This window comes from Lepidochelys olivacea (genome assembly GCF_965140295.1).
Source record: "Lepidochelys olivacea isolate rLepOli2 genome assembly, chromosome: 11".
Lineage (NCBI taxonomy): Eukaryota > Metazoa > Chordata > Testudines > Cheloniidae > Lepidochelys > Lepidochelys olivacea.
This window is the reverse complement of record NC_140421.1, coordinates 23042920-23067242: the sequence shown is the minus strand read 5'-3', so window position 1 is coordinate 23067242 and position 24323 is coordinate 23042920. Positions and strand designations below refer to the sequence as shown.

The 24323-nt window shown below is 39.4% G+C and overlaps 1 protein-coding gene across 1 annotated transcript in view; it reads right to left on the bottom strand.

Annotated features, from left to right (window-relative positions):
- The window catches only part of ARHGAP15 (Rho GTPase activating protein 15), a 467991-nt gene that overhangs the window by 426794 nt on the left and 16874 nt on the right, over positions 1–24323 (bottom strand). Inside the window, exon 2 of the mRNA XM_084643055.1 lies at positions 16145–16324. Within this exon, the coding sequence (XP_084499181.1) occupies positions 16145–16309 (165 nt within the window). The 5' untranslated portion in view covers positions 16310–16324. The remainder of the gene's footprint in view (positions 1–16144; positions 16325–24323) is intronic.

The window sequence follows — 24323 nt, the reverse complement described above, 5'->3', positions numbered from 1 at the left end:
GGAAGATTTCCGGGCTATCCCAGTACATAAACAGTCTTTTCCGGGGGCTACCTTCTGCGTAGCCAGAGCAGACTCTTGTAAGCAGAAAACCACAGCACCTCATTTTTCCTTCACAGTAAACATACACAGTAAACTGAATGTGTGTGCCTGCTAAAGTTTAACTGGACTTTGATTGTAACTGTATACTCACCAGAGGTGGCTTCCCCGGCATCATGGTCAATCACCGTGATGTCCTGCGAGCCACAGAGCTCCAGGGTTAAAAATATTTCCTGGCTTTCAGGGAGAATGGATCCATAACTTGCCTGTCTCCCATTTTCCTCCTCCTCCTCATCCACCATATTGTCCTCCATGTTGTCCCTAGACTCACACTCCTGTGAGGTGTCCACGTTGGTTGTGGGGGTACTGGTAGGGTCACCCCGAGAATGACATCCAACTCATTGTAGAACTGGCATGTGTGGAGTTCAGCCTTGCCTTCTGGTGTGCTTGGCGAAGTTCTTTTATTTTCACACGGCACTGCTGTGTGTCCCTCATGTAACCCTTCTCCCCCATTACACGAGTAAATTTGCATAGATGTCAGCATTTCTTCTGCTGGATCAGAGCTCTGCCTGCACAGACTCTTCTCCCTACACATCAGTGAGATCCACCACTCCTGTGCAGACCAGGCTGGAGCGCGTTTGCGGCATGTAGTCTCCATGATCAGCTGTGCTCAAGTTGGCACGCTCCCAATTCTGATCAAACATTCCCAGAGCGTTAGCAGGGGAGGGACTGTTTCCTGTGTACCTGGCTGCAATGCTGCAGAGTTGAGAATGATCTCCAGAGCGGTCACAGATGAGCATTGTGGGACACCACCTGGAGGCCAATTAAGTCGAAGTACACAACACTGCATCTGCACTACCTTGCAGTCAACCCATGAAAATCGAACTAAGTGCTACGTCTCTCGCAGAGGTGGAATACAGAAGTTGACATTAGAGGTGACTTAAGTCAGCGTAAAGGACCTGGTAGTGTAGACATATACATTAACAGGTCAACTTAAGGTGGCTTCCTTCGACCTAACTCTGTAGTGTAGACCAGGCCTATATCTCTGCACTGCCTCCTGCCCCCAAGGCTCTCCCCTGCTTCTCTGTCAATATGAACTCCTCTTCCTATCCCTGCCTTTACCTACTCCTCTCCTTCCTCCTGCCAGGACCCATCTTCTGAACTGGTCACATAGGAGAAGTTTCCATTGCATTATTATAGTTTGCAGTAGAATGAATAATAATTATTGGCTACTGTCAGAAGACAGGATACTGAAATAGATGGACCATGGGTCTAACCAGTATGGCCATTCTTATGTTCTTTCATTTTTATATCTAGTGTCAAGTAGCTTGATCTATTCCAAAATATCATTACTTTCTTTCCTACGACCTGCACATTTTGTGAGTATAAAGGAATCATTAAAACTTAATTGTCCTCTTTTTTCCATGAGAATCTGTGTATAAGATGCATACTTTCGCTATTGGCCATCCTGAGAATTTGTTTGCATTTTTGCTATCCTGTTCTTTAAATAAATAGATGTCATACATTAAATGTCTTATAGTAGGTTGGTTCAATAAAACAAAGAAGTTAAGATTTATTTAGTTTGTTAGTTTTATAATAAATATACTCATCTTGGTTTCTAGGTGCCTTTGCAAAAATTAAAAAACAAATAATCAAATTCAGAAGGAAAGCCAGAAACTGCTTGCCACCCCAAAAACAAAACAAAAAACTCAACCAGCAAACTAACAAATCCCCAAACCCTAATCATAATAAAACCAAGTCCAAAACCCTCACACACTTTGGCCCTTGTCAGAGGCTTCCTTTCCCAAAAGCTGGTATAAGGAGGCAGGCCTTGCAGATGCAGATGCCAAATTCTGCACCTCGTATTAGTGGGGGATATCCACTAGAGACCACTTGTATTAGTAGGGGATATCCACACATGAAAGGCCAGGCAGCCACCCTCCCACAAGGGTTCCAATAATGAGGACATTTTAAAATCTATTCATGGCTTCAAAGGAATCTCAGTGGCAAAAGATTGCCTTGAAGAGGCACTGTATTGGTGCATTTTCCAGCTGCTCTGTCCCTCCCCATCTACTATTGGGAGAGTGTTGGTTGGTGTTCTGTCCACATACAGAATACAATGGTGACATTGCATGGGCCTGGTAACTACAACCCGGGTTGTGGCAGAGGAAACCAGGAAACCAAACGTAAGGGTAGGGTAGGGTGGAAACCAAAGAGGAAACCAAACGTAAGAAGAGAAACAGATCCATATTTTTATATACATTCCAATATTGTAATAAACCAAACTAGGGCTTTAAAAACAGAAGGAAAAAATGGTATCTTTAAAATTACAGGAAAACATTGGCTGTGACACAAGGACATCAGCTCTCAAGGAAAGGAATACAAACATTTAAATAATATATCTTGCTGGAAATTAAGCTTTGTGAGAAATCCCATTGATTCCTTTTAAGTCATTTTATTAAAAGGTCTATTACTGCTTAGCTTGCACTTTGTGGCTATGAGAGATGTTGGAAGGAAGAGCTATCAAAGGTAGCTATCAAAGTTTGTTTTTTTTTCATTTAACTTTTTCTGACTATTAAGCAGCTCATTTTGTGGAGACAACCATTAGTGTCTTTAATGTGAAACAAAGCTTCTGGATAAGAGCTGCTCGGTGAAGATCAATATGAAAGATATCATTTCAGTTACAGCTTTAATAACTGTAACAATAGGGAGCCTGGCATTGCTGGCTTTATGCATTAATGTAATTTAGAATCTACCAGGTACAAATCTTATCAAACATTAGCGGTAGTCACATTGGGAATTTCTAGGTAGAGGAACTGTGTAATAAATGAGAAGTGTTTTAAAGGTAGATTTCAATGTACCAAGGCTCATCCACCATGCAAGAAACACACCAAGACAAATAAAAACAAAACAGATTCCAGAAATCTGATTACAGCTTGTATTGAATTAACAGCATGTGTATGTGTGTATGCACGTAGATGTATTTCATTCACACTTACCTATATACTGGTATGTATATTTCATTTAAGATCATCAATGATTCCTGGAGCCTTGGACAGGTGCTGTCCTGTTGTAGATATGGTATAAATCACTATATATGTAGGAGTAGCATCTTCCTTAAGGCAAAGAGTTGTTTGGTGCAGGACGGGTAGGGCATGTCAGGGAGCCAGATGCATCTACCTGGTGGCTATCTAAGCTATAGCAGATGAGGAGATACTTTAATTTACATAACTGGTGTAAAATCCCTAAGGGTTTCAACATTCCCAGCTCAATGTGAACCTTTGTACAGAAGAGACTAGTCTCCTGAGCCAAGTCTTTAGCCCCTCCATGTGCCTGTATTCTGCCTCTTCAGCCTCTCCACCAGCTGTGAGACAGCCTCTCAACTACACACAGCTGCAGTTCCCCAGGGCAGCTCACTGGCCTCTCCCCACATAGCTTCTTTGGATCCATCTGCCAACCAAATCACTCCTTTGCCTCCCTTTCCTACGCTGCACCCTACCCTACCCATTCCCCTTAGTCCAGGTATCTTTACACTGTTGCCACACTTATTCACCTTTTCTCCCCTTCATCATTCTACCACAGTGGTTCTCAACCTGTGGCCCAATCAGCACACAGCTGCAGCCCATGTGATAACCGCAGGGTCATCCTGGTAATATTGGATGTGACCCACAATGGAAAATAGTTTGAGAACCACTGGTCTACCACAACCAGCTGCCACTTACTCTCTCTCTCTTTCCACCCCCACCCCCCAATGCCTGGATTTAAAAAAAAAAATCAGGAATGAATAACCCCTTATTTTGGATCTTTTACAACTAGGTGGCATTTTAAACATTTGTTTAACTCATGTCCAAATTTCTTCAGGTTCTAGTGCTTACAGGTAGCCACTCAAGATTTACATTTTCATTTTAAAAAAGATCTAAACTGGGAACACTATGAACTTTCAATTTATCTTTTGCTGATAAAAATGGAAAACTCAAATTTGAAGTAGCTACTGAAAAGAATAACCACCTGGCTTTTGAATTTTTAAACTTTTTTTTTTCTTCAGTGAGATTTTAAAGTAGATATCTGATTTCACAACAAAGAACAATGAGCTTTTAAAGATAACAGAACTGTCTATTTGAACCTCAACTGAATCAAAATTCAGGTTTAGTTCAGATAAGCATCCACATTTTGGATGCTTATATGGGTGCTCTACATCCCTTGCAGCTAGAAATGTCATAAGAACAGACTCTTTCATCACTGCTGCTCCATTTATGGCCACAGCTGAAAATCCCCATAAAGTAACCTTTCTTGCAGTATTTTTGCAGGGATGAGGAGAATGTGTCTGATCATTTCAGGACCCTTTCAAATTTGGTTCCCGAAATGCAGGAAGGGATTCTTAGTTATTTATAACCACTACATCCATTCCTGAACCTCTTTTTATTTTAGTTTTTCTACGGTCCAGCAGGATTTTTCAAAATATGTCAGGTAAACCATTCATCATGAAAGAAATAGAGGTAATTTTCACAAAAGCTTAGCCATACTCTGCATTGTCATGAAGTAGCTAGTGTGTATAAGTAGCACTGCTCTCTGCTAGATAAAGGAAAATTATTCCGATGTGTGTCATAGGCCCTATACTGTTAACAACCAAGATTCGCCTTCAACTCCAGTTGTAGGAGGCCTGGGTTCTTTGAACTGGAGGATCTGAATTCCACTCTCTCTACCCCATGATGTGGAATGGAAAGGAACCATAGTGTGTAGCACAGTAACAACTGAGTAGTCACAGATGACTACTTTCAGCACTTAATGAGTGAACAAAGGATCATCAAATATCATGTAAAATATTATAAATCATGTTAATATTATTAGGCCTGGCCCTGCACTTCTTACTCAGGCAAAAGAGACACTGACTTCAGAAGGAATTTTGTCTGATTTAGGGCAGAAGGATTCTCCTGTTATTTGTTTGTCTAACAAGGGCTTTCTAATGTCTGTTTTTAAATCTTTTCTCTGTATATTAAATAATAACATCTGGTAGCTGTGTCTCTGTGTTGTGCATATATTTAAGGCAGGTCAGAATAATTCAATATTGTTTCATTATTTCAGTATTACAATTATTTTACTACTATAGTATAAAAAAACCTGTTTCTTTACCTCTCCTGTCATGTTGTATTGGGTCATTTTGTATCACATGATGTGATGTAATGTAACTCAATGCAAGAAGACACATGTCCCTTCTCATTGGAAATTTAAAGAAACACAGATTACTTTTCCCCTGTGGGAAACAAAGCAGGTCAGGTGCCCACAACTAGCTGTAGGAAGTTTGACATAATTATCTCAGTTTCAGTACCTATGTATTTCTAATCTAATGGCATTTTGAAAGGAAGTCTATTAGATACCACAATTTAGCTGCAGTAAATCATTAAGCAAAAATAATGCGGAAAGAAAATCATTCCATGTCGTTTGCGCTCCTTGCATCTATTTTAACATATTGCTAGGAAAAACTCTTGTAAATAAAATTATTGTTGGAGTAGAATTTCCAAATATATACTATGAAAGTGGAAAGCACCTGGGGAAAAAGTGATACAGCTGGAAGGCCCATTTGCACTGAATCCAAGTGGATGGAAAGAAAGCAAAAACACTTTTTTCCCTTTTTTTGAGTAAAAAAGAATCTGGAGTAGTGAAGTACTGACACAGGAGAACAGCACATGAAGGCAACTTAAAAATTCTACTCCAAGACATACCAGTGTAAAAGTAGAGTAATTCACTTTACATTGATGTACTTACCATTATGAGAGTGAGCAGGGTTGAAGGGTAATATTGCATCTAGCTCCTAGATAGCGTTTTTCATCTGAAAATTTCAAAACACTTTACAGCAGCATCATCCCAATCTTACAGATGGGGAAACTGAGACAGAGAGAGGTGAAGAGACTTGCCCCAATTCACCTATCCGGACAGTGGCAAAGCCAGGAACAAAATCCAGCTCCCCCAAGTGCTAGCCCAGTGCTCTCTTTACTAGGCCACACCAGAGGAGGAGAAAGGAAGAGCGTAGAATCCAACTGAAATACTACTTATATAATATTAAGTACACTCTCTAATGCCAGATATGTTGTTTCTTTACATCCAACTCCAGCAATGGGGCCAAAAGGTTTAGTTTTGTATTTCTTGGTGACGTTTTAGTCCCAGCATACAGAATGCGATGCCAGTAGTAGGTCTCCTATGGGAGCCAGCATATGTCACGTGACAGAGAACAAAAAATGAATATTTAAAGAGCAGCATATTCACCACAGACGCAGAAAAACTTTTTTCTCTCTCCCTGTCTCTCTCGCTCATGCTCACACACGCACAAACCACACACATAGCATGTGCTATTTCGAATGGCCTATAAGCAGGAAAGTTGACACAAAAGCATTGCCACCATTTCACTTTGAGTTAGATATTAAACTACAAGAAATAATGTCATTAGAGGTTTACTATTTATTTAAAATCTTAGGTTTAATCTCTCAGACTATTCCGTTCCTTAACTGTGATAGCTGAATGACTGCACTTTGCAAAGGTTTATGTTAAGCAGGTTCTGAGCTTCCTGCATTTCCATTGACCCCTCCTGAGTTGTGGACTGTCTTTTCGGTTTGAATAAAGAGAAACTCAGCTGGAACAGTTAAACTTCATCTGGCTTCACATCAAAACCACAATTTTTACATAGTTTTGATGGAAAGCCATAAATCAGCCTTTTTTCACTCAAAACTGGGCCTGGGCTTACTTGAAAGATTTGCAACCCTTACAGAGTCTTTCAGTAAACTTGTTCTGAGTTTTGAATTTTAATGGAGTTAGTCACACACAGGTTGTACAGCTCTAGTCATAGGTCACCTTCAGCAAAATGATTAAACAGTAACTATTCCATAATATTACCTGGGACAAATTTAATCAATATGACCCTCTTGCATATCCTATACACCTACTTCCATAAATGGTGTCTTGCAAAGTTTCCATGAATTATATGTAAACAGCAAAACTCAATAATTTCAAAAGGGGTAATAATCCATGAATATTGTTTACTTGCTAGTGCAGTACTACATTTCCTAACCTTGAACAACTAGCTTTAATCTCAAAAATAATGTTTTTCCTTGAGTTTTACTGTTCAGAGATGCTTCTGTTTGCCAATTTTTAATATACTCTTTGAAAACTGATGAATACTTTACCCACTCTCAAATAAGTGAGGGATTCTAAGGAAGGGTAAAACACTTCCCTGCTTTGCTACAGAAACCTGAAAGGGCAATTAAATAGATGGTAAGAATAAAATGAATTCTGGGACGTCAGGGAATAGGGTCCCTTATTAAATTTGCACAATCAAAGGAGGAAAAACTCTGGGGAAGGATTTCTGCCGCCCACACCTCTGAACCAGGTTGTACCTCCAGAGTGGTATCTAATAATCCCTTTAGGGAAATATTTGTGCTTTAAGGTCCAAAGTGCTGTAGTACCACCCCCAAATTGATAAGGAAAAGAATAAAGTAGTACTTGAGAGAAACCATGTGAGTCCTCAGGAGCTGTAAGTTAGAAGGTATGTGTGTCAAGCCCAGAGCATGTATGCTCAAGCCAATCCCTGAAAATAGGATTTAAGGATTTGGATGATGACTGGGTGTCACAGACTTTTCAGCAGGCATGTACGTCTTGATGTTACCAAAAGCCTGCTCACCAAATCATGAGGGGGAACTGCAGCCAGACATCTTGTGTGGTGTGTGTGTTTCCCTGCCTGAAGCTCTAGTGACCAAAGTAAGAGAACCAACAACAGTCAGATCCTTTTACAAGTGTCAGCTCCTGAATATTTTCCATGGTGGGGAATTCTGAAAAAGCATCCCACACATGGACCTCTGTAGGTTAGGAACTGGGTACTAATGCAAAGAAGCCAATGCGAATTAAACAAAGAAAATGTAAAACAAAATAAGTGAAGGGTTTGTTTTTGTTTTTACACAACATTCATTTTGGTAGATGCTGATAATATTTATAACCTACTTTTCAATTTTTCCCCTAAGGCATGGTTGAGTACAGCAGATACACAAAGGAAGAAAAATCATACCACCGCCCCACTCAACTACATGTCCTCCTTATTTATGTGCCTTCTACCAACTTGTACTTTTGTAATGAACATATTTCAGCTAAATTGTTTCCTTTGAAACCATAGATGACTGGTATGTTTTTTGAGGAATAAATTCACATTTGATCAACTTCCCAAAAGGCTAAAATGGATCTACTATTATGGCAGTACAAACACCTTATTCTCTCACTAAATATTGGAGGAACTGGAGGGGAAATCTTTTTTGTGGAGCATACTGTGATGGAAAACTTCTTAGCACTTTTTAAATTATTCATTAGAAAGGTATATCAGTATTCAGTAAACCTTATAATCAAGTATGTTTTGAAATGGCAGATTATGGAAATATAAGGATTTTGATTAATCAATTATTCTTCTTTAGAGCATCTCCCAAATTTAAAAACAAGAGAGCTGTTTGGCACACACTTGAACCTCTGTAAAATCAAATGCAACTAAAGTATCTACTTTACCTGTAATCTCTAGTACTGCTCTGCCCCCTTGTGCTGCTGCAGTGAACTCAACTGAATAACAGTTTAGCTTAATCTTTGTACATGAACTACACACACAAAAATCACCACTGTCACTTCTCACTTTTCTGGCAAGTTCAAGGTCAGTGCCTAGCTATTTTCAGCTCATCTCTTCTTGATCCATGCAGAGAAATGACAAGGTAACATGATTCGGGGTCAGCTGTATTACAGGAACCGTTACATAAACGGAGAAAGTGGAAATCAATCCTAGCTGACAGTGTCTTCAGGATAATCAGCGCTCACTCCATGCCGCTGTCAGCTCCCCTGCATCAAACACCATGTTACTTCTGTCAGATCTTTTTAATAAAGCCGTATTCTCACTTTTGGCAAAGTAAATAAATATTTCACTTGGGCTCGCATTTAATTCATTGTTTAGCAAACTTTACCACTTTGGATTTGCAAACAATCCTCATATTTACTGAAAAGACATCTCATGCTGTCATAGCCATTTCTGCCTAGGAAGGTTGTTGGCAAAGATATGATCTTCTCTTATGACATATACCATTCTTCATGCTATGTGTTAGGTTTCTTCATGCAGACCATTGCCTTATGATCCTCTGTTTTCAACTAGATCTCAGCTTCCCAAAATGTTTACTTAAATGATCATCATTATCTAAAGAATATTAGAGCTCTACTGTAATGTTTTAGGACACCTTAGTGAATTTGTTTGATTATTATTACTTTATCTGAATCATTTCCTCCTATAACTAGACATCTTTCTTAATGTAGAATTATGAACATATCATTTCACAAGATGTGCTATGTTGCATTTCGATGACAACACATGGTATGTCAGTTTAGAGAAAGAAAAGCTATTCTATCCCACCCACCTTGTGCTCCCATGAAACTGCCAAGCCTGCAGTACTCCACTGAAGAACAATTTACCATAATATTAGTTGTCAGTAAATTCAAAGACGGAACTCCTAAAGCTATAAAATGGATTAGAAGCAATTTAAAAAAGAATTAACAAACTAGAGTAAGAGTATACTGTCAACAAACAAATGCTTCATCATAGCACTGTAATTTGGAATTTTAATTACCCCTCTGCTTCTGTAACAAAACAATGTCTGAACTGGCAGCCATTTGAATCTCTCACAGGTCATTGAGCATTCTAGTTAATTACTCTATGAATAGCCTGTTTTTCTCCCCTCTGGAAACACGTTTCTAATGGCAGTCAAGGTCTGACAAATGTGTCATCTACATAATTAGCTAGGAAGCAACACAAAACATTAAACATGCTTTGTGCCGACAACTATCAAAACATTTCATTTGTTGTCAATTATTCATTACTTTGTAGGTTCTGAAGGGGTTGTTATTATGGAAATAAGTCCAGATGCTAACAAGGTTAGCATTTTTGATTCAAATTAGTAATCAGAGGACTAACTTTTAAAAAAATGTATCCGATGTACATTTATGGCTCTTTTCAATCAGTAGTAAAGTATAAATGAATTTAGTTAGGCTCAGGTTAAAATACCCTGGCATAGTACAAACACTAATTTGTCGAGGTGCATCTTTCTTTGAAGTGTTAGTATCTAAACTGAAGTTGTAAACTTTCAGAACCTTTGGCAAGACTAATTTGTACTTAGTAAATAGGGTGAAGATTTTCACAGCATGAAACAATGTATGATTGAAGGAAAAAACCCACCACACTTGAGGTTTTTGAACCTTTTTCCTTTATATGTGTCACATTGAGTAAAAGTCAAAAATCAGCAATTCCAATTCATATAATATCTGGTCTGAACTTCAGTTTGATTTAGCAAACACCACAAACTGGTTACATTCACCACTTCCTCAGCAGAGCTGAAATGAATTTAGTCCATCTTTCAAAAAGAAATAGGTACTGGTTATTTCTTTTACTGTAAGATCTTATGATGTTGTCTATCAAGTTATGCAGTTGAAATGTTATACTGAAAATGCCTTGAATATAGACAGATGGAGATTTTAACAATAAAATTAACATCCACCTTTTTAGCCAAGATCAATTCAGTTCTGGTACCTACAGTATAAATATAAAATACACATATAGAGTCACAGACACACACACTGTAACAAAATACACAAACAAAAGAAATTCAGAAATTCTATTTTAGAAAACAAAGGTGCCTTCCTAAGCCTTGTTTCCACATGTGAAAAAAATGACAATATATCTGACAAAAAACAGTTTGATAAGAAATCATTGGTCATGAAAAATGGCAGGCAGTAGAACAAGTTATATTGTTCAATATACCTTTTTATCTTGACTCTAATTCCTCAATACCTTAGTTTTTCCTTCTAAACCAATATGTGGGCCCAGTCCAGCACTAAGAAGTGCAGTTGGGTTCAATGCAGTTTCGCCGAAGTAAAGACTAAGGCCCTACTCTTACAAATGATTATTGACTTCAGTTGACTAGTCATGTGCTTAAAGTTAACATATGTAAAAGAAATTGAAGAATTGGAGCCTAAGGAATTATGACTTTACTTACAATTTGTGAACATTTTAGATGTACAATATTCTACTGTACAACAGAGAATAGAAGTAAAATGCCATTTTGATTCGATGACATAAAATATATTTGAACTACACAGAGTAGAACATAGAGATGAGGCATCTGAAAATTCTGTTTTATTTTCCTTCAACGGTAGAGAACTAACAGGTCTTTTCCATTCCTAACTTCTATGATTTCACGAACAATCTTGCTGGAGAAACAGGACTGGAATTACTTTCATACAAGTCACTGCTTTAACACAAATCTACTCATTTTATATATAACACTTACATGCTTGATGAAATTAAAGTGGTTGCCATTAAAAAATAAGCATTTACCAACAGTTATCACATTGTGTCATCTTAGGTACATTCATATTTCTAGCCCTAATATTCTAGTACTATTTTTTGAACATGCAACAACTGAGTTACTTCAGATACTCGGGAGTCAAAATTGTTCCCTTTTAATGGTGTCTACCATATTTTTATTGAAAGCTAAAGAAAAATGCCTATGTATATCTGTATGTTTTTTCTATCAATATTGATGTAGATATTTCTCTCTCTCTCTTGATATGTAGATATCTATGAGACACAAGTCTGAAGAGAGTCCAGTGTGAACAGCCCTTTTTAGAATAAAATAAATAGATTTTATTTTTTGCAATTTATAGTATTGTGAATGGGGAGAATGCCTTAATGAATTAAGCAATTACTTGTTGAGAGAACATTTTTATCAATGCCTGTTTTTCTCCAGGAAAAAAAAAAAAGAAAATAAAAGGAAAAACAAATCTTCAAAAACTTCCACTAAATATACTATTTTAAAAAAGGGGCTCCAATGATCTTACAGAAAAGGAAATAATCCATTTTCAGCTAAAACTTCCTACAGCAATAAGAGAAATATCATGAAACTGAAAATATTTTTTTAGGAAGGATGCAGTCTGTCTTTTAATGAACATTAAACAGATAACATATTTATGAGGAAGTCAAAATATTTTGGAAGCCAATAATCCTGTAAGTCTTAACATGCTATAAAAACCACAAATAAATGCAAAGTGTTACTGTTACACATGCCTGCCTGATCAATGGTTCTCACATATTGATCTATAAATGGAGTTGACAGTCTGTGTTGGCTGCACATTTTCCAAGCAGCTCTATTTTTGTACAAAACCAATACGGGCAATTACCTTTGTTTGAGATGCCAAGTCTTATCAATTCAATGTGATTTAGTGTCATTTAAATTAAATATCAGGATCTACTTCGGGACAATCTATACAAAGCCTCAAACTTGACTATAAGCTTGATTTGAAGTAAACATGTACAAGCCCCATAATCTCATAATATGGCTCAAAAACTCTACCAAACAGAAGGCTTGTATTTTTAGCCTTTTTATTTCTCTTTTTTTGGCTAGTCATAACTTTGGCAAGTATTCTATGATCACAGGACTGGAGTAAGAAACAAAAGAAAATTGCTTCCTGCTTCTCTGATAACGTATCAGAGAGCTAAATAAACCAACAAAGGCTGTTAAATCAAAAAGAACTCTAATACATTAGCATTTTGGAATGTCTAAGATAGACCGTAATTCTTAATCTAAACACCAATAACAAAAGACGTGTCATTGGTGAATTTGCTTTGAATGAAGCAAAATGCATTTCTCTGGGTTTAAAAGATAGAAATACTGATGTACATTGGTGGTTGAGATACTAATATTAAACAATGAAAGAGCTTTTGCCTACTACACTCTGTGTCCAGCTTCAAGATTTGTGCTCTTTAAACTCTACATTAATATCAGTTCCAACTTTCAGCAGAATACTTGAGCATTTCCATTGTAAATACCACAGACTAAAAGACATGAGCATTTACATTAAGCTTTTGCATCAGCTAGCTTCTCTATTATACATTCAGCATCTTTACTAATACAAAATGCACAGTTCATATGGCCTTACTGACGTACACTTCATATCTTCCATTGTCACACCATAGAAAATAATCTGTTCATCTTCAAAAGGAGAGCCCAAGGTGTACACACAAGCACAGCACTGAATACTTTAGAATGCCACAAATCACTTAGACAAAATTATATAGTCTCTTCTCTACAAATCACTACTAGAGTTTCTTCATAAATGTGTTTTATTTTTTTCAAACATATTTTAGGAATATTTTTTTAACTGTTCAAAATGCAACAAATCCTGAATTGCCTTAACTTAGACAAAACTCCAGCTGAAGTGAACTGGTTTTGCATGAGTTAGGCAAGGAATATTTGGCCCTTGATTTGGAAGACCAATAGAAAGAGAAACGTGTTCATTAACAGATCACACATTAGTAGATATTCCTAATGCATTTCCATAATTGAAGTAACAGAGTAACATGGAGCCTCTTATGAGTTCACTCATATTACCAATGTTTTTAAAAAACCTAACAGCTGAAGACAAAGAAATACAGTTTATGTGAAACCAGTACAAAATGTTTCCAAACGTTCGATAAGCCAACCAATGACATACACTCCCTCCCACCCACACCAACTATCTTAACAGAGAGTCAGATTCTCAACTGATATAAAACAGCATAAGTCCTTTTTTGCCCTGCAACACAGTGTAATAAGATCCCATTGATATGTTGGTATATGTAGCTTTAAGCTCTGATCTATATTCCTTTGGATACAAAACTGAAGGTTGTTTATTTAAGTGCCCAGAAACTACAAAACAAGAATACATTACTCCAAACAACCATAATAAAGAACTCTTCACTTTTTCAAGGCACTTCACAAACAAAGGTTCTATCTTCTCCCTTTCATGCCCTCCCCCAAAATCCTTTCCTAATCAGGCATGGAGGATCTGATATGTCAACATGAAAGTGATACAGATATTTTGGTAAATCTTTTACATTCAAACAACATTACACTTTAAGAACATATTTGAATATGTTTGAATTCTTGTTTAAGAATTGTGGTTTTCGTTTGGCTTTAGCAAACAACTTTAACAGGCTTATCTGAGTAAATATGCCAAAATACTTTTCAGTATGTCAATATATAGTCAGAAAATTCTGCATGGCAAAAAGAGATGAAAAGAACCGAAACAGAAAGGAAATCAGTAGCATGGAAAGCTTTCAATCTATGATATTGGAGCCAAGTTTGCTTGGTAAAATGAAATATACTGAGCAAAATACCACTTCATATAATTAGCTACTAAACAAATGTAACACAAAGCAACTTTTCAGCTCCCTACTAATGAACATACATTGTACCTGCTATGGTTATGGGAATGCAGCAGTGAATATTTATGTCTAATTTAACTTTTTAGAACCCTTGCTCTATAACAGTCCAGCATACTACCCCCAAAACTAAAGTTATGTAACAAGGTAATATCAACAATGAGAAACTGCATGATAAAATCCTGCCCAAAAGTGAAAAATGCTAATTTTGTCTCATTTAGCAGCTGGATACAGAAATGCTCATTAGTTTTAAGAGGGTTAATCCTTTTAACTTTTGCATATTGATATGCCAATTATGCCTAATTGTACAAGAGGCATCAGTCAAGGTAATAGTGCATAAACACATGAAAGTTATTAAGTACATCCCAACATGTAATAAAGTAGGTGTTAATTGGTAGCTGAGTTCTGCAGGCTATTGAGGTGGATAATTCATTGAGAGATGGATCACTTGTAATTTCTCTACATAATTCCTTTTGCAGTCTCATGCTGTGATGTTTTCATGCTTGTCAAAAACAACTGCAGCCTAGTGCCGTTTGTTAAACACAGCCAATAAAATATGTTAGGCATCATTAAATATACTTAACTTTTAAACTTTTTCAAAGGTACAGTTCTTACTGATAATGCATTATAGTATTTCCAATAAATTACTGTAAACACTGCTTCAAGTTCATAACTGAGGAACATTTCACTTAGGATAAAAACAAAGCAATATGTGCAATGTGTCTGAGGCAAATGATAGTTTTAAATTGGAAAGTAAACATACAGAAATGAATCTCTCATCAGTTGCCATGATCTAAAGCAATGTTTTCAGTACAGAAATATAATGATTTGCTTCCCTGAGCTAAATTCATGTAAGTAAGTACGTAAATAAAAAGAATAATTAAAATCATATACTTTTCAATCTACCTTGATGAAAGTGTTGTGGGTTAATTTTGTCTTTGCACTCGGAGTGAATAATGCAGGAAAAATACAATTTCTATAGCAAGCTTATTCCATTTAATAACTCAGTTAGTATAATGGATTCCTATGAAATATTCAGCTCTCTAACAGAACAGCAATGAATGGCTGTGAAGACTGACTGAGTCTTGGGGGTCTGTCCCCAGCTAACCTAACTCGTTCAGATCCATTTTGTTCTCAGTGAATGCGGAGTCCAAAAAAGTAGCTAACATTGCATAAATAATTTTGTAACATCATATGGCCTCAGCTGCAAGTTGCCACCATTACAGAAGAAAATTAACCAGGGGAGACTCATACCAATCAGTCTGTTTAGTAGCTCAGAATGAGTACAGGGGCAGGGATATAATTGGCAATAAAGTTCATCACTAACTATTTTATTTTAAATCACTTTAATGAATAAAAATGACGCAACTCTGTTCACGGTTAACATATTAAGATAAGTTCAGTATCAGAGCTCTGCAAAACAGTAATTTCTACAGCAAGACTATTTTAGATGTGTCAGTTGCAAAGTTTCCCTTTATTAGAAGAGTTTCAATGTCTGTTTTTTACTCCTTTTGTCTGATTTTAGCCTCTGGCTTTTAGAAGTAATATATATTGGGAAACATAAGCACTATACACCTGCACAGCTTCATTTTTTATCACACTGAACAAGAGAATGGAGATCCTGATTAGTCATTAAATGTGGTAGCACCAAATCCATGATATCTCTTTGGATTAAACAGTTTTACTTTAATAACTGGTGACACTATTTGAAAGGTGGCATTTCTTACTGCTTGTAGGTGGATGGGTTCCTACTTGCAAGGGTTTCTAGAAGAATTAATAATAAGCCTGAAGATATTAACTTGGTTTTACAAAAATCAGATCAGGAAACACTTGCGGAATTTTACTTACAGGTTCTTTGACCTTCACATTCTCAGAAAGGATCATTGATTTACTTTGGCTATGCCTGTCATGGTGGCTGTTAGCACTTTTGATCCTCATTTGAACAGCCCCTATATTTTGGTGGGTAGGGTTCGGTTTTTCAGAGGAGGTATCGGAAGCTGGAAGTCCTTGCATGATTACTGCGTTGTCCTGAAAAACACAGAACAATAAAGTTATTCTTGATACATGTGCTCTTTACCTAAAAACATATCAATGCAGTCAGTAGCAGACACAGGCTGAACCAGTTCAGGAAAGCATGGTTATCTTTGAACACTGGGGTAACCAACAGTTGATTACTGTACTAATCACTCACACAGCCAAACTGACTTGGAAGAGTTAATGCAGTGTTGTTGTAGCCATGTCAGTCCCAGGGTATTAGAGAGACAAGGCGAGTGAGGTAATATATTTTATTGGAACAACTTCAAGAAGTTCGTCCAATAAAAGATATTACCTCACCCATCTTGTCTCTTGGAAGAGTTGAGTTTATGTAAAAGATTATCCTTATCTCAAATGCCATTCTCCTCTATAGTGTAATCTCTCTGTAACCTTCTATCATATCCAGCTGGCAGCTATCAAACTTTGTCTTTGGCCCTGTTCACACAATACATTTTTAGACAATATGAAGGAAAGTGGTTTGAAAGTAATTAACCTGACTGACTTCTACACTACAGTACTTTAAAATCCATGCTACAGGCATGTTAGAAAACTATGCTGGAGCCCTGTTAGCACAGTCTTCTCAAGCACAGATCTGTTAAACTTTTCTTAGCTTCAATTATTTCATCTATAGCTGAAACTTTTTCTTTTTTATATAAAAACTGTGTCCTTCTGTGAAGCCTGAGCATATCAGATTCCATACACTAAGGAAGGTCAGGCCTGGTTAGTACTTTGGTGAGAAAGTACTATATGGAATGCAGAAGTCCTGCATGAAGTAGTACTAATGATGTGGTATAAATAACTTACATGTGCACCTCTATGATGCTAAAGGGCACTGTGACTATGGATGGGCCATCCTTTGAATGAAATGCAAAGCCATGGTTCTGGCTCCTTGTTGTTATTTAAAGTAAAAAATCAAGACTGCACATTCTTCTAAAAAGTATGCTCTAGCAATATTCTGGGGAAGTTCTATGGTTATGTAGGAGGACATATTAGGTGATGCAGGAGGACATACTAGGTGATCAGAATGGTCCCTTCTGGCCTTAGAGTTATGAAAAAATTCCCACGGATCTTCCAGTAGAATGGGTAATAAACTTAGTGTTCTGGTCACAATGGAACTCTAGTCTTCGTATTCTGTCTAAATTCCCCATACATTTTCCATTGCTTAGATACTTTGTATTTCCTGTGCTAAAATGTGTCCCATTAAACACTTGCTGCATTTTCACCCACAAGTCATATATTTCAAAAGTAGGCGAAGTGATATGTGATACTATGAGAGCAGAAGGAGGGAGTGGTAGCAATCCACATATTTAGTTGCTTAATACTTTTAATTGACACTTTTTTAAAAAAATAGCTCCACCACCACTACTGGTTGGGTAGTTCTTTGAAATCTGACATATCGATTACTTTGGGGCCAGGGACATTGAGATTTGGGTGAAAGTCACCAATTCCTGCGTGTGTTTTCAGGGAACAAAGCTTTTTCTGACAGCACCCCAAAAACCCTGAAGCTTCTGTTGACCTTTGACCCATAACTTGAGCTCAGATGATAAAGAAGGACAAAGGAGTTTGAGGTGCAAGTGGTCTTCTCGTCCATCCTCCCCGTGGAAGGAAAAGGCCTGGGTAGAGACCGTTGAATCGTGGAAGTCAACGAATGGATACGCAGGTGGTGTCAGAGAGAAGGCTTTGGATTCTTTGACCACGGGATGGTGTTCCAAGTAGAAGTATTGCTAGGTGGAGATGGCTCCCACCTAACAGAGAGGGAAGAACATCTTCGAAAGCAGGCTGGCTAGCCTAGTGAGGAGGGCTTTAAACTAGGTTCACTGGGGGAAGGAAACCAAAGCCCTGAGGTAAGTGGGGAAGTGGGATACCAGGAGGAAGCACGAGCAGGAGAGAGCAAAAGGGGAGGACTCCTGCCTTATACTGAGAAATCAGGACAATCAGCGAGTTATCTTAACTGCCTATACACAAATGCAAGAAGCCTGGGAAACAAGCAAGGAGAACTGGAAGAAGTCCTGGCACAGTCAAGGAATTATGATGTGATTGGAATAACAGAGACTTGGAGGGATAACTCACATGACTGGAGTACTGTCATGGATGGATATAAACAGTTCAGGAAGAACAGGCAGGGCAGAAAAGGTGGGGGAGTTGCACTGTATGTAAGGGAGCAGTATGACTGCTCAGAGCTCAAGTATGAAACTGCAGAAAAACCTGAGTGTCTCTGGATTAAATTTAGAAGTGTGAGCAACAAGGGTGATGTCGTGGTGGGAGTCTGCTATAGACCACCGGACCAGAGGGATGAGGTGGACGAGGCATTCTTCTGGCAACTCACAGAAGTTACTAGATCGCAGGCCCTGGTTCTCATGGGAGACTTCAATCACCCTGATATCTGCTGGGAGAGCAATACAGCGGTGCATAGACAATCCAGGAAGTTTTTGGAAAGTGTAGGGGACAACTTCCTGGTGCAAGTGCTGGAGGAACCAACTAGTGGCAGAGCTCTTCTTGACCTGCTGCTCACAAACCAGGAAGAATTAGTAGGGGAAGATAAAGTGGATGGGAACCTGGGAGGCAGTGACCATGAGATGGTTGAGTTCAGGATCCTGACACAGGGAAGAAAGGAGAGCAGCGGAATACAGACCCTGGACTTCAGAAAAGCGGACTTTGACTCCCTCAGGAAACTGATGGGCAGGATCCCCTGGGAGAATAACATGAGGGGGGAAAGGAGTCCAGGAGAGCTGGCTGTATTTTAAAGAATCCTTACTGAGGTTACAGGGACAAACCATCCCGATGTGTAGAAAGAATGGTAAATACGGCAGGTGACCAGCTTGGCTTAACAGTGAAATCCTTGCTGATCTTAAACACAAAATAGGAGCTTACAAGAAGTGGAAGATTGGATAAATGACCAGGGAAGAGTATAAAAAATATTGCTCGGGCATGCAGGAGTGAAATCAGGAAGGCCAAATCACACCTGGAGTTGCAGCTAGCAAGAGATGCTGAGAGTAACAAGAAGGGTTTCTTCAGGTATGTTAGCAACAAGAAGAAAGTCAAGGAAAGTGTGGGCCCCTTACTGAATGAGGGAGGCAACTTTGTGACAGAGGATGTGGAAAAAGCTAATGTACTCAATGCTTTTTTTGCCTCTGTCTTCATGAACAAGGTCAGCTCCCAGACTACTGCACTGGGCAGCACAGCATGGGGAGGAGGTTACCAGCCCACTGTGGAGAAAGAAGTGGTTCGGGACTATCTAGAAAAGCTGGACGAGCACAAGTCCATGGGGCCGGATGCACTGCATCCGAGAGTGCTACAGGAGTTGGCGGATGTGATTGCAGAGCCATTGGCCATTATCTTTGAAAGCTCATGGTGATCAGGGGAAGTCCCGGATGACTGGAAAAAGGCTAATGTAGTGCCCATGTTTAAAAAAGGGAAGAAGGAGGATCCTGGGAACTACAGGCCAGTCAGCCTCACCTCAGTCCCTGGAAAAATCATGGAGCAGGTCCTCAAGGAATCAATTCTGAAGCACTTAGAGGAGAGGAAAGTGATCAGGATCATGAATTCAGCAAGGGCAAGTCATGCCTGACTAATCTAATTGCCTTCTATGATGAGATAACTGGCTCTGTGGATGAGGGGAAAGTGGTGGACGTGTTGTTCCTTGACTTTAGCAAAGCTTTCGACACGGTCTCCCACAGTATTCTTGCCAGCAAATTAAAGAAGTATGGGCTGGATGAATGGACTATAAGGTGGACAGAAAGTTGGCTAGATTGTCGGGCTCAACGGGTAGTGATCAATGGCTCCATGTCTAGTTGGCAGCCGGTATCAAGTGGAGTGCCCCAAGGGTTGGTCCTGGGGCCGGTTTTGTTCAATATCTTCATTAATGATCTGGAGGATGGTGTGGATTGCACCCTCAGCAAGTTTGCAGATGACACTAAACTGGGAGGAGAGGTAGATACGTTGGAGGGTAGGGATAGGATACAGAGGGTCCTAGACAAATTAGAGGATTGGGCCAAAAGAAATCTGATGAGGTTCAACAAGGACAAGTGCACAGTCCTGCACTTAGGACGGAAGAATCCCATGCACCGCTACAGACTAGGGACCAAATGGCTCGGCAGCAGTTCTGCAGAAAAGGACCTAGGGGTTACAGTGGATGAGAAGCTGGGTATGAGTCAACAGTGTGCCCTTGTTGCCAAGAAGGCCAATGGTATTTTGGGATGTATATGTAGGGGCATTGCCAGCAGATCAAGGGACGTGATCGTTCCCCTCTATTCGACACTGGAGAGGCCTCATCTGGAGTACGGTGTCCAGTTTTGGGCCCCACACTACAAGAAGGATGTGGATAAATTGGAAAACATCCAGCAGAGGGCAACAAAAATGATTAGGGGACTGGAACACATGACTTATGAGGAGAGGCTGAGGGAACTGGGATTGTTTAGTCTGCGGAAGAGAAGAATGAGGGGGGATTTGATAGCTGCTTTCAACTACCTGAAAGGGGGTTCCAAAGAGGATGGATCTAGACTGTTCTCAGTGGTAGCTGATGACAGAACAAGGAGTAACGGTCTCAAGTTGCAGTGGGGGAGGTTTAGGTTGGATATTAGGAAAAGCTTTTTCACTAGGAGGGTGGTGAAACACTGGAATGCGTTGCCTAGGGAGGAGGTGGAATCTCCTTCCTTAGATATTTTTAAGGTCAGGCTTGACAAAGCCCTGGCTGGGATGATTTAGTTGGGAATTGGTCCTGCTTTGAGCATGGGGTTGGACTAGATGACCTCCTGAGGTCCCTTCCAACCCTGATATTCTATGATTCTATGATCAGGTAAATAATCATTTATATCTTGCTAAATTAGTGCAAATGAAACTTAAACTATAATACAAGTAGTAATAAGCAAAGGAACAAAGATAATTTTAAAATGCGCTTTTTAGTAAGCCTGAAACCTAGTATTTATCTTGAGGCCTAGTGGTAATAATAGTGAGCATAAGGCCACATTAGGCCTAACAAAAGTTAGGATTAGTCGGTAACCTTGAGTCAGAAGATTTAGGAATATACATCTTGTGATAAACTGTCTAAGACTTTATTTGGCCAGAGTTCCTTAACTGCAGTGCATGGGGAACCTGTTATTAGTAACAAGTGCATTTTGCACCCCAAATTAATCATAAGGCTACGCTTCTAAAAGTCTGCGCACATGCCCTGCCCACTTGCTTCACTGCAGAATTCCACAGAGAACTGAATCTGCTACAAGACACCGACAAAACACATCAAGCAGTAGATCTGGGGGATGCAGAACACAGAGGAGGGGTTACAACAGCACACAGAACACTGAGGGGCACAGCAACATGGGAGAAAACATAGGTATGGGGAAACAGATACACAACCCTCGGGGAGAGACAGGGCAGGGGAGGGACAAGGGGACACAAAGTTGGGGGAAGGGGTTAACACACAGCATGCAGATATTACGAAACACAGTGCACTTGAAGGTGACAGAAGAACAGTTTTTTAAGTGCCCTTCTTAAGGGGCTTGTCCACAGAGCCTAACAGCCATCTCCTCATGGCAGCTAGTCTGTTAGTTCAAGTGGTAAAAGTCTGTTCCAGTGGTGAAGATCCAGGATTCAAATACAGATCTTGATGCATCATGGGAGGTTGGTACAGTTGCATATAGTAGAATTTGTTTTTTCCTTTAAAAAATATAGGAAGTTACATACAAAAACTATGTCGAAAAAATGTTACTCAGATTGCAAAGTTAAGCATTCAAAAGCTAGGAAATGCCAGAATAGAGGTTGCCTGTGCAACCTTAATTCAGCCCCCTTCTGAATATTCATTATGATATAAGCTTTAATTATATGGTCATGTTATTTATTCTAGAGGACCCTACCTCATTCAGTGCAGGTGGTGCTCAGTGAATTAATCAGGGTGGTGAAGGAAATGAGGCTGTTGTCTGTAGGACCCCTACAGAGGTTGTAATGGGCTTAGAGAACGAAGGAAAGGATTGCAGGAAGAGTTAGGGTTGTCTTGTAATTAAGGCAGTTGAATGTTACTTTGTATAAATAATTAAATATTCATTAGAGTAGGGACCAGAACCTTACTCTCCCGCATCCCAGGAGAGTGCACTAGCCACTGGGATAGAGAATCATTCTTGGTTGCTCACTGACTCCATGAATATTTTATACAAAGTGGAACAGCTTTAACAGGCAAAGCTGAGAGTCACAGTGGCCCCCTGCTACCACAACCCTGGAGCCAAGTAGCTAGGCACTCATCTAGGAAACGAGACCTGAGTTCAACTCCTGCTCCTCTCAGGTACAATGGGGCTCTGAACCAGCTCCTCCCATATTCTGGGCAAGTCCTCTTGCTACGGGGGGCACCACTTATTTATTTAGAGAAAAGGAATGGTCTGATGTATGCACCTAACTCCAGCAGAGGTTTCACACCTATGAATCCCAAGTGCACACTGGTATTTGGCTTTTGTGGTTCCCATTCTTAGCACCTAACTGTCCCCATACATTGTATAGGACCCTGGACACCTGATCTGGGGCTGTGGATTCCACAAGGTGACAGGGTGCCTAAAGTTAGCCTTTGCAACACTAAGCCTTAGTTTCCTTTGTGAATCTAGTTTCTGGTGCCTGAATGACTAAGTAATTGTCTGACCTTGGACAAGTCACTGGCTTTCCATCTATGTGCATCCATCTGCAAAGTGGGAATACCCATACTCACTCACCTACATCACAGGTGTTGGGAGGACTAATCACATAATGTGTGATTTGAACACAAACTGCTATAAAAATGCTATGCACTATGACAAAATCAGGCCAGGTATATAAAGTTGGAGCACAAACACTGGGATGCACAAAGTTAATAAGATTTTGACCTTGGTCTCATTGTGCCACAGTTTCCCCTTTGTAAAACTGAAATAATAATACTCTGCTGTCTCAGAGAGATGTCATTCAGTAATGCTTGTGAGGGCCTGAGATGCAATAATCAGTGCCACAGAAGAGGGGTCATATAATACTTTAAAAAAAACCCAGTTACAGCATAGTGAAAACTTGCAAAATCGCAAGAAAACAAAGTACTCTACTGCAGATGCTACTCTAAATGGCTGCAGTCAGGAAGCCTTTTGCAATGCATAACAACAATTTTATTATGCTTGTAAATTTACAAACAATACAACACATTTTTGTATGCCAGTAGATGACACACTTTATATTAACTACATGCACAGTGTAAAGGCACATGCTGCTTTTATACATAAATTCTTTAGCAGTTCTCTTCTTTGGAACCACGAAAGAAAAGATTGCAAAGGCCAATGGGGGAAACTCACACCTTTGTTTGGATGCATCCAGACTTAGCAAGAGTTACTGGTAACGCCTACGGTCAAGTTAAGGCCTCATTTTCTAAGGCTGGCAGGATATTTTGTCCAAACCCATGTGGGGCATTTTATGCTAATGATTTAATTAGCTAATTTACATATTTACAAATAAATATAAGATTTGAAAACTCTGCTTGGATTTAGTGCTAATGAAAGGCATTGAATTGAGTCTGAATTTGCCTTACAGCAGTCCCTGGAGCAGTGGGAACAGGCATAGAGAGGCAAAATCTTATTGCCCAAACCTCTCTGAAGAGGGCTAAGGACTTATGGGGAGCCAGAAGCAGCATGGAGGGAGTTAGGAGTAGCTACAGGAGTGTTGTGGGGGGCATTGTTGGACAGGAGAGAAACCAGGGGATGGAGGAGGTTGCTATGGGTTGCATCACCCTGTCCTTCCATTAACCCTGTCGCTCTCCATACCCCATTTTCACATCGCTTGCTTCTCCCTTAGCTCCTGCTGCTTTTTAGTTCCTTCCAGTAGCTTCTGTCCCCACCTTTTCCTCAAGTAGCCCCTCCCTCTCTCCCAACACAACTGTTACCTACCCCACCAGCCCCTAGTTTTCTTTATCCACAGCCCCTCATCTCCCCTGGTTGGGTGCTGACCTCCATCACAGCCACCTCTCTGTATTTCCAGCCACACATCTGGGAATGGCAGGAGG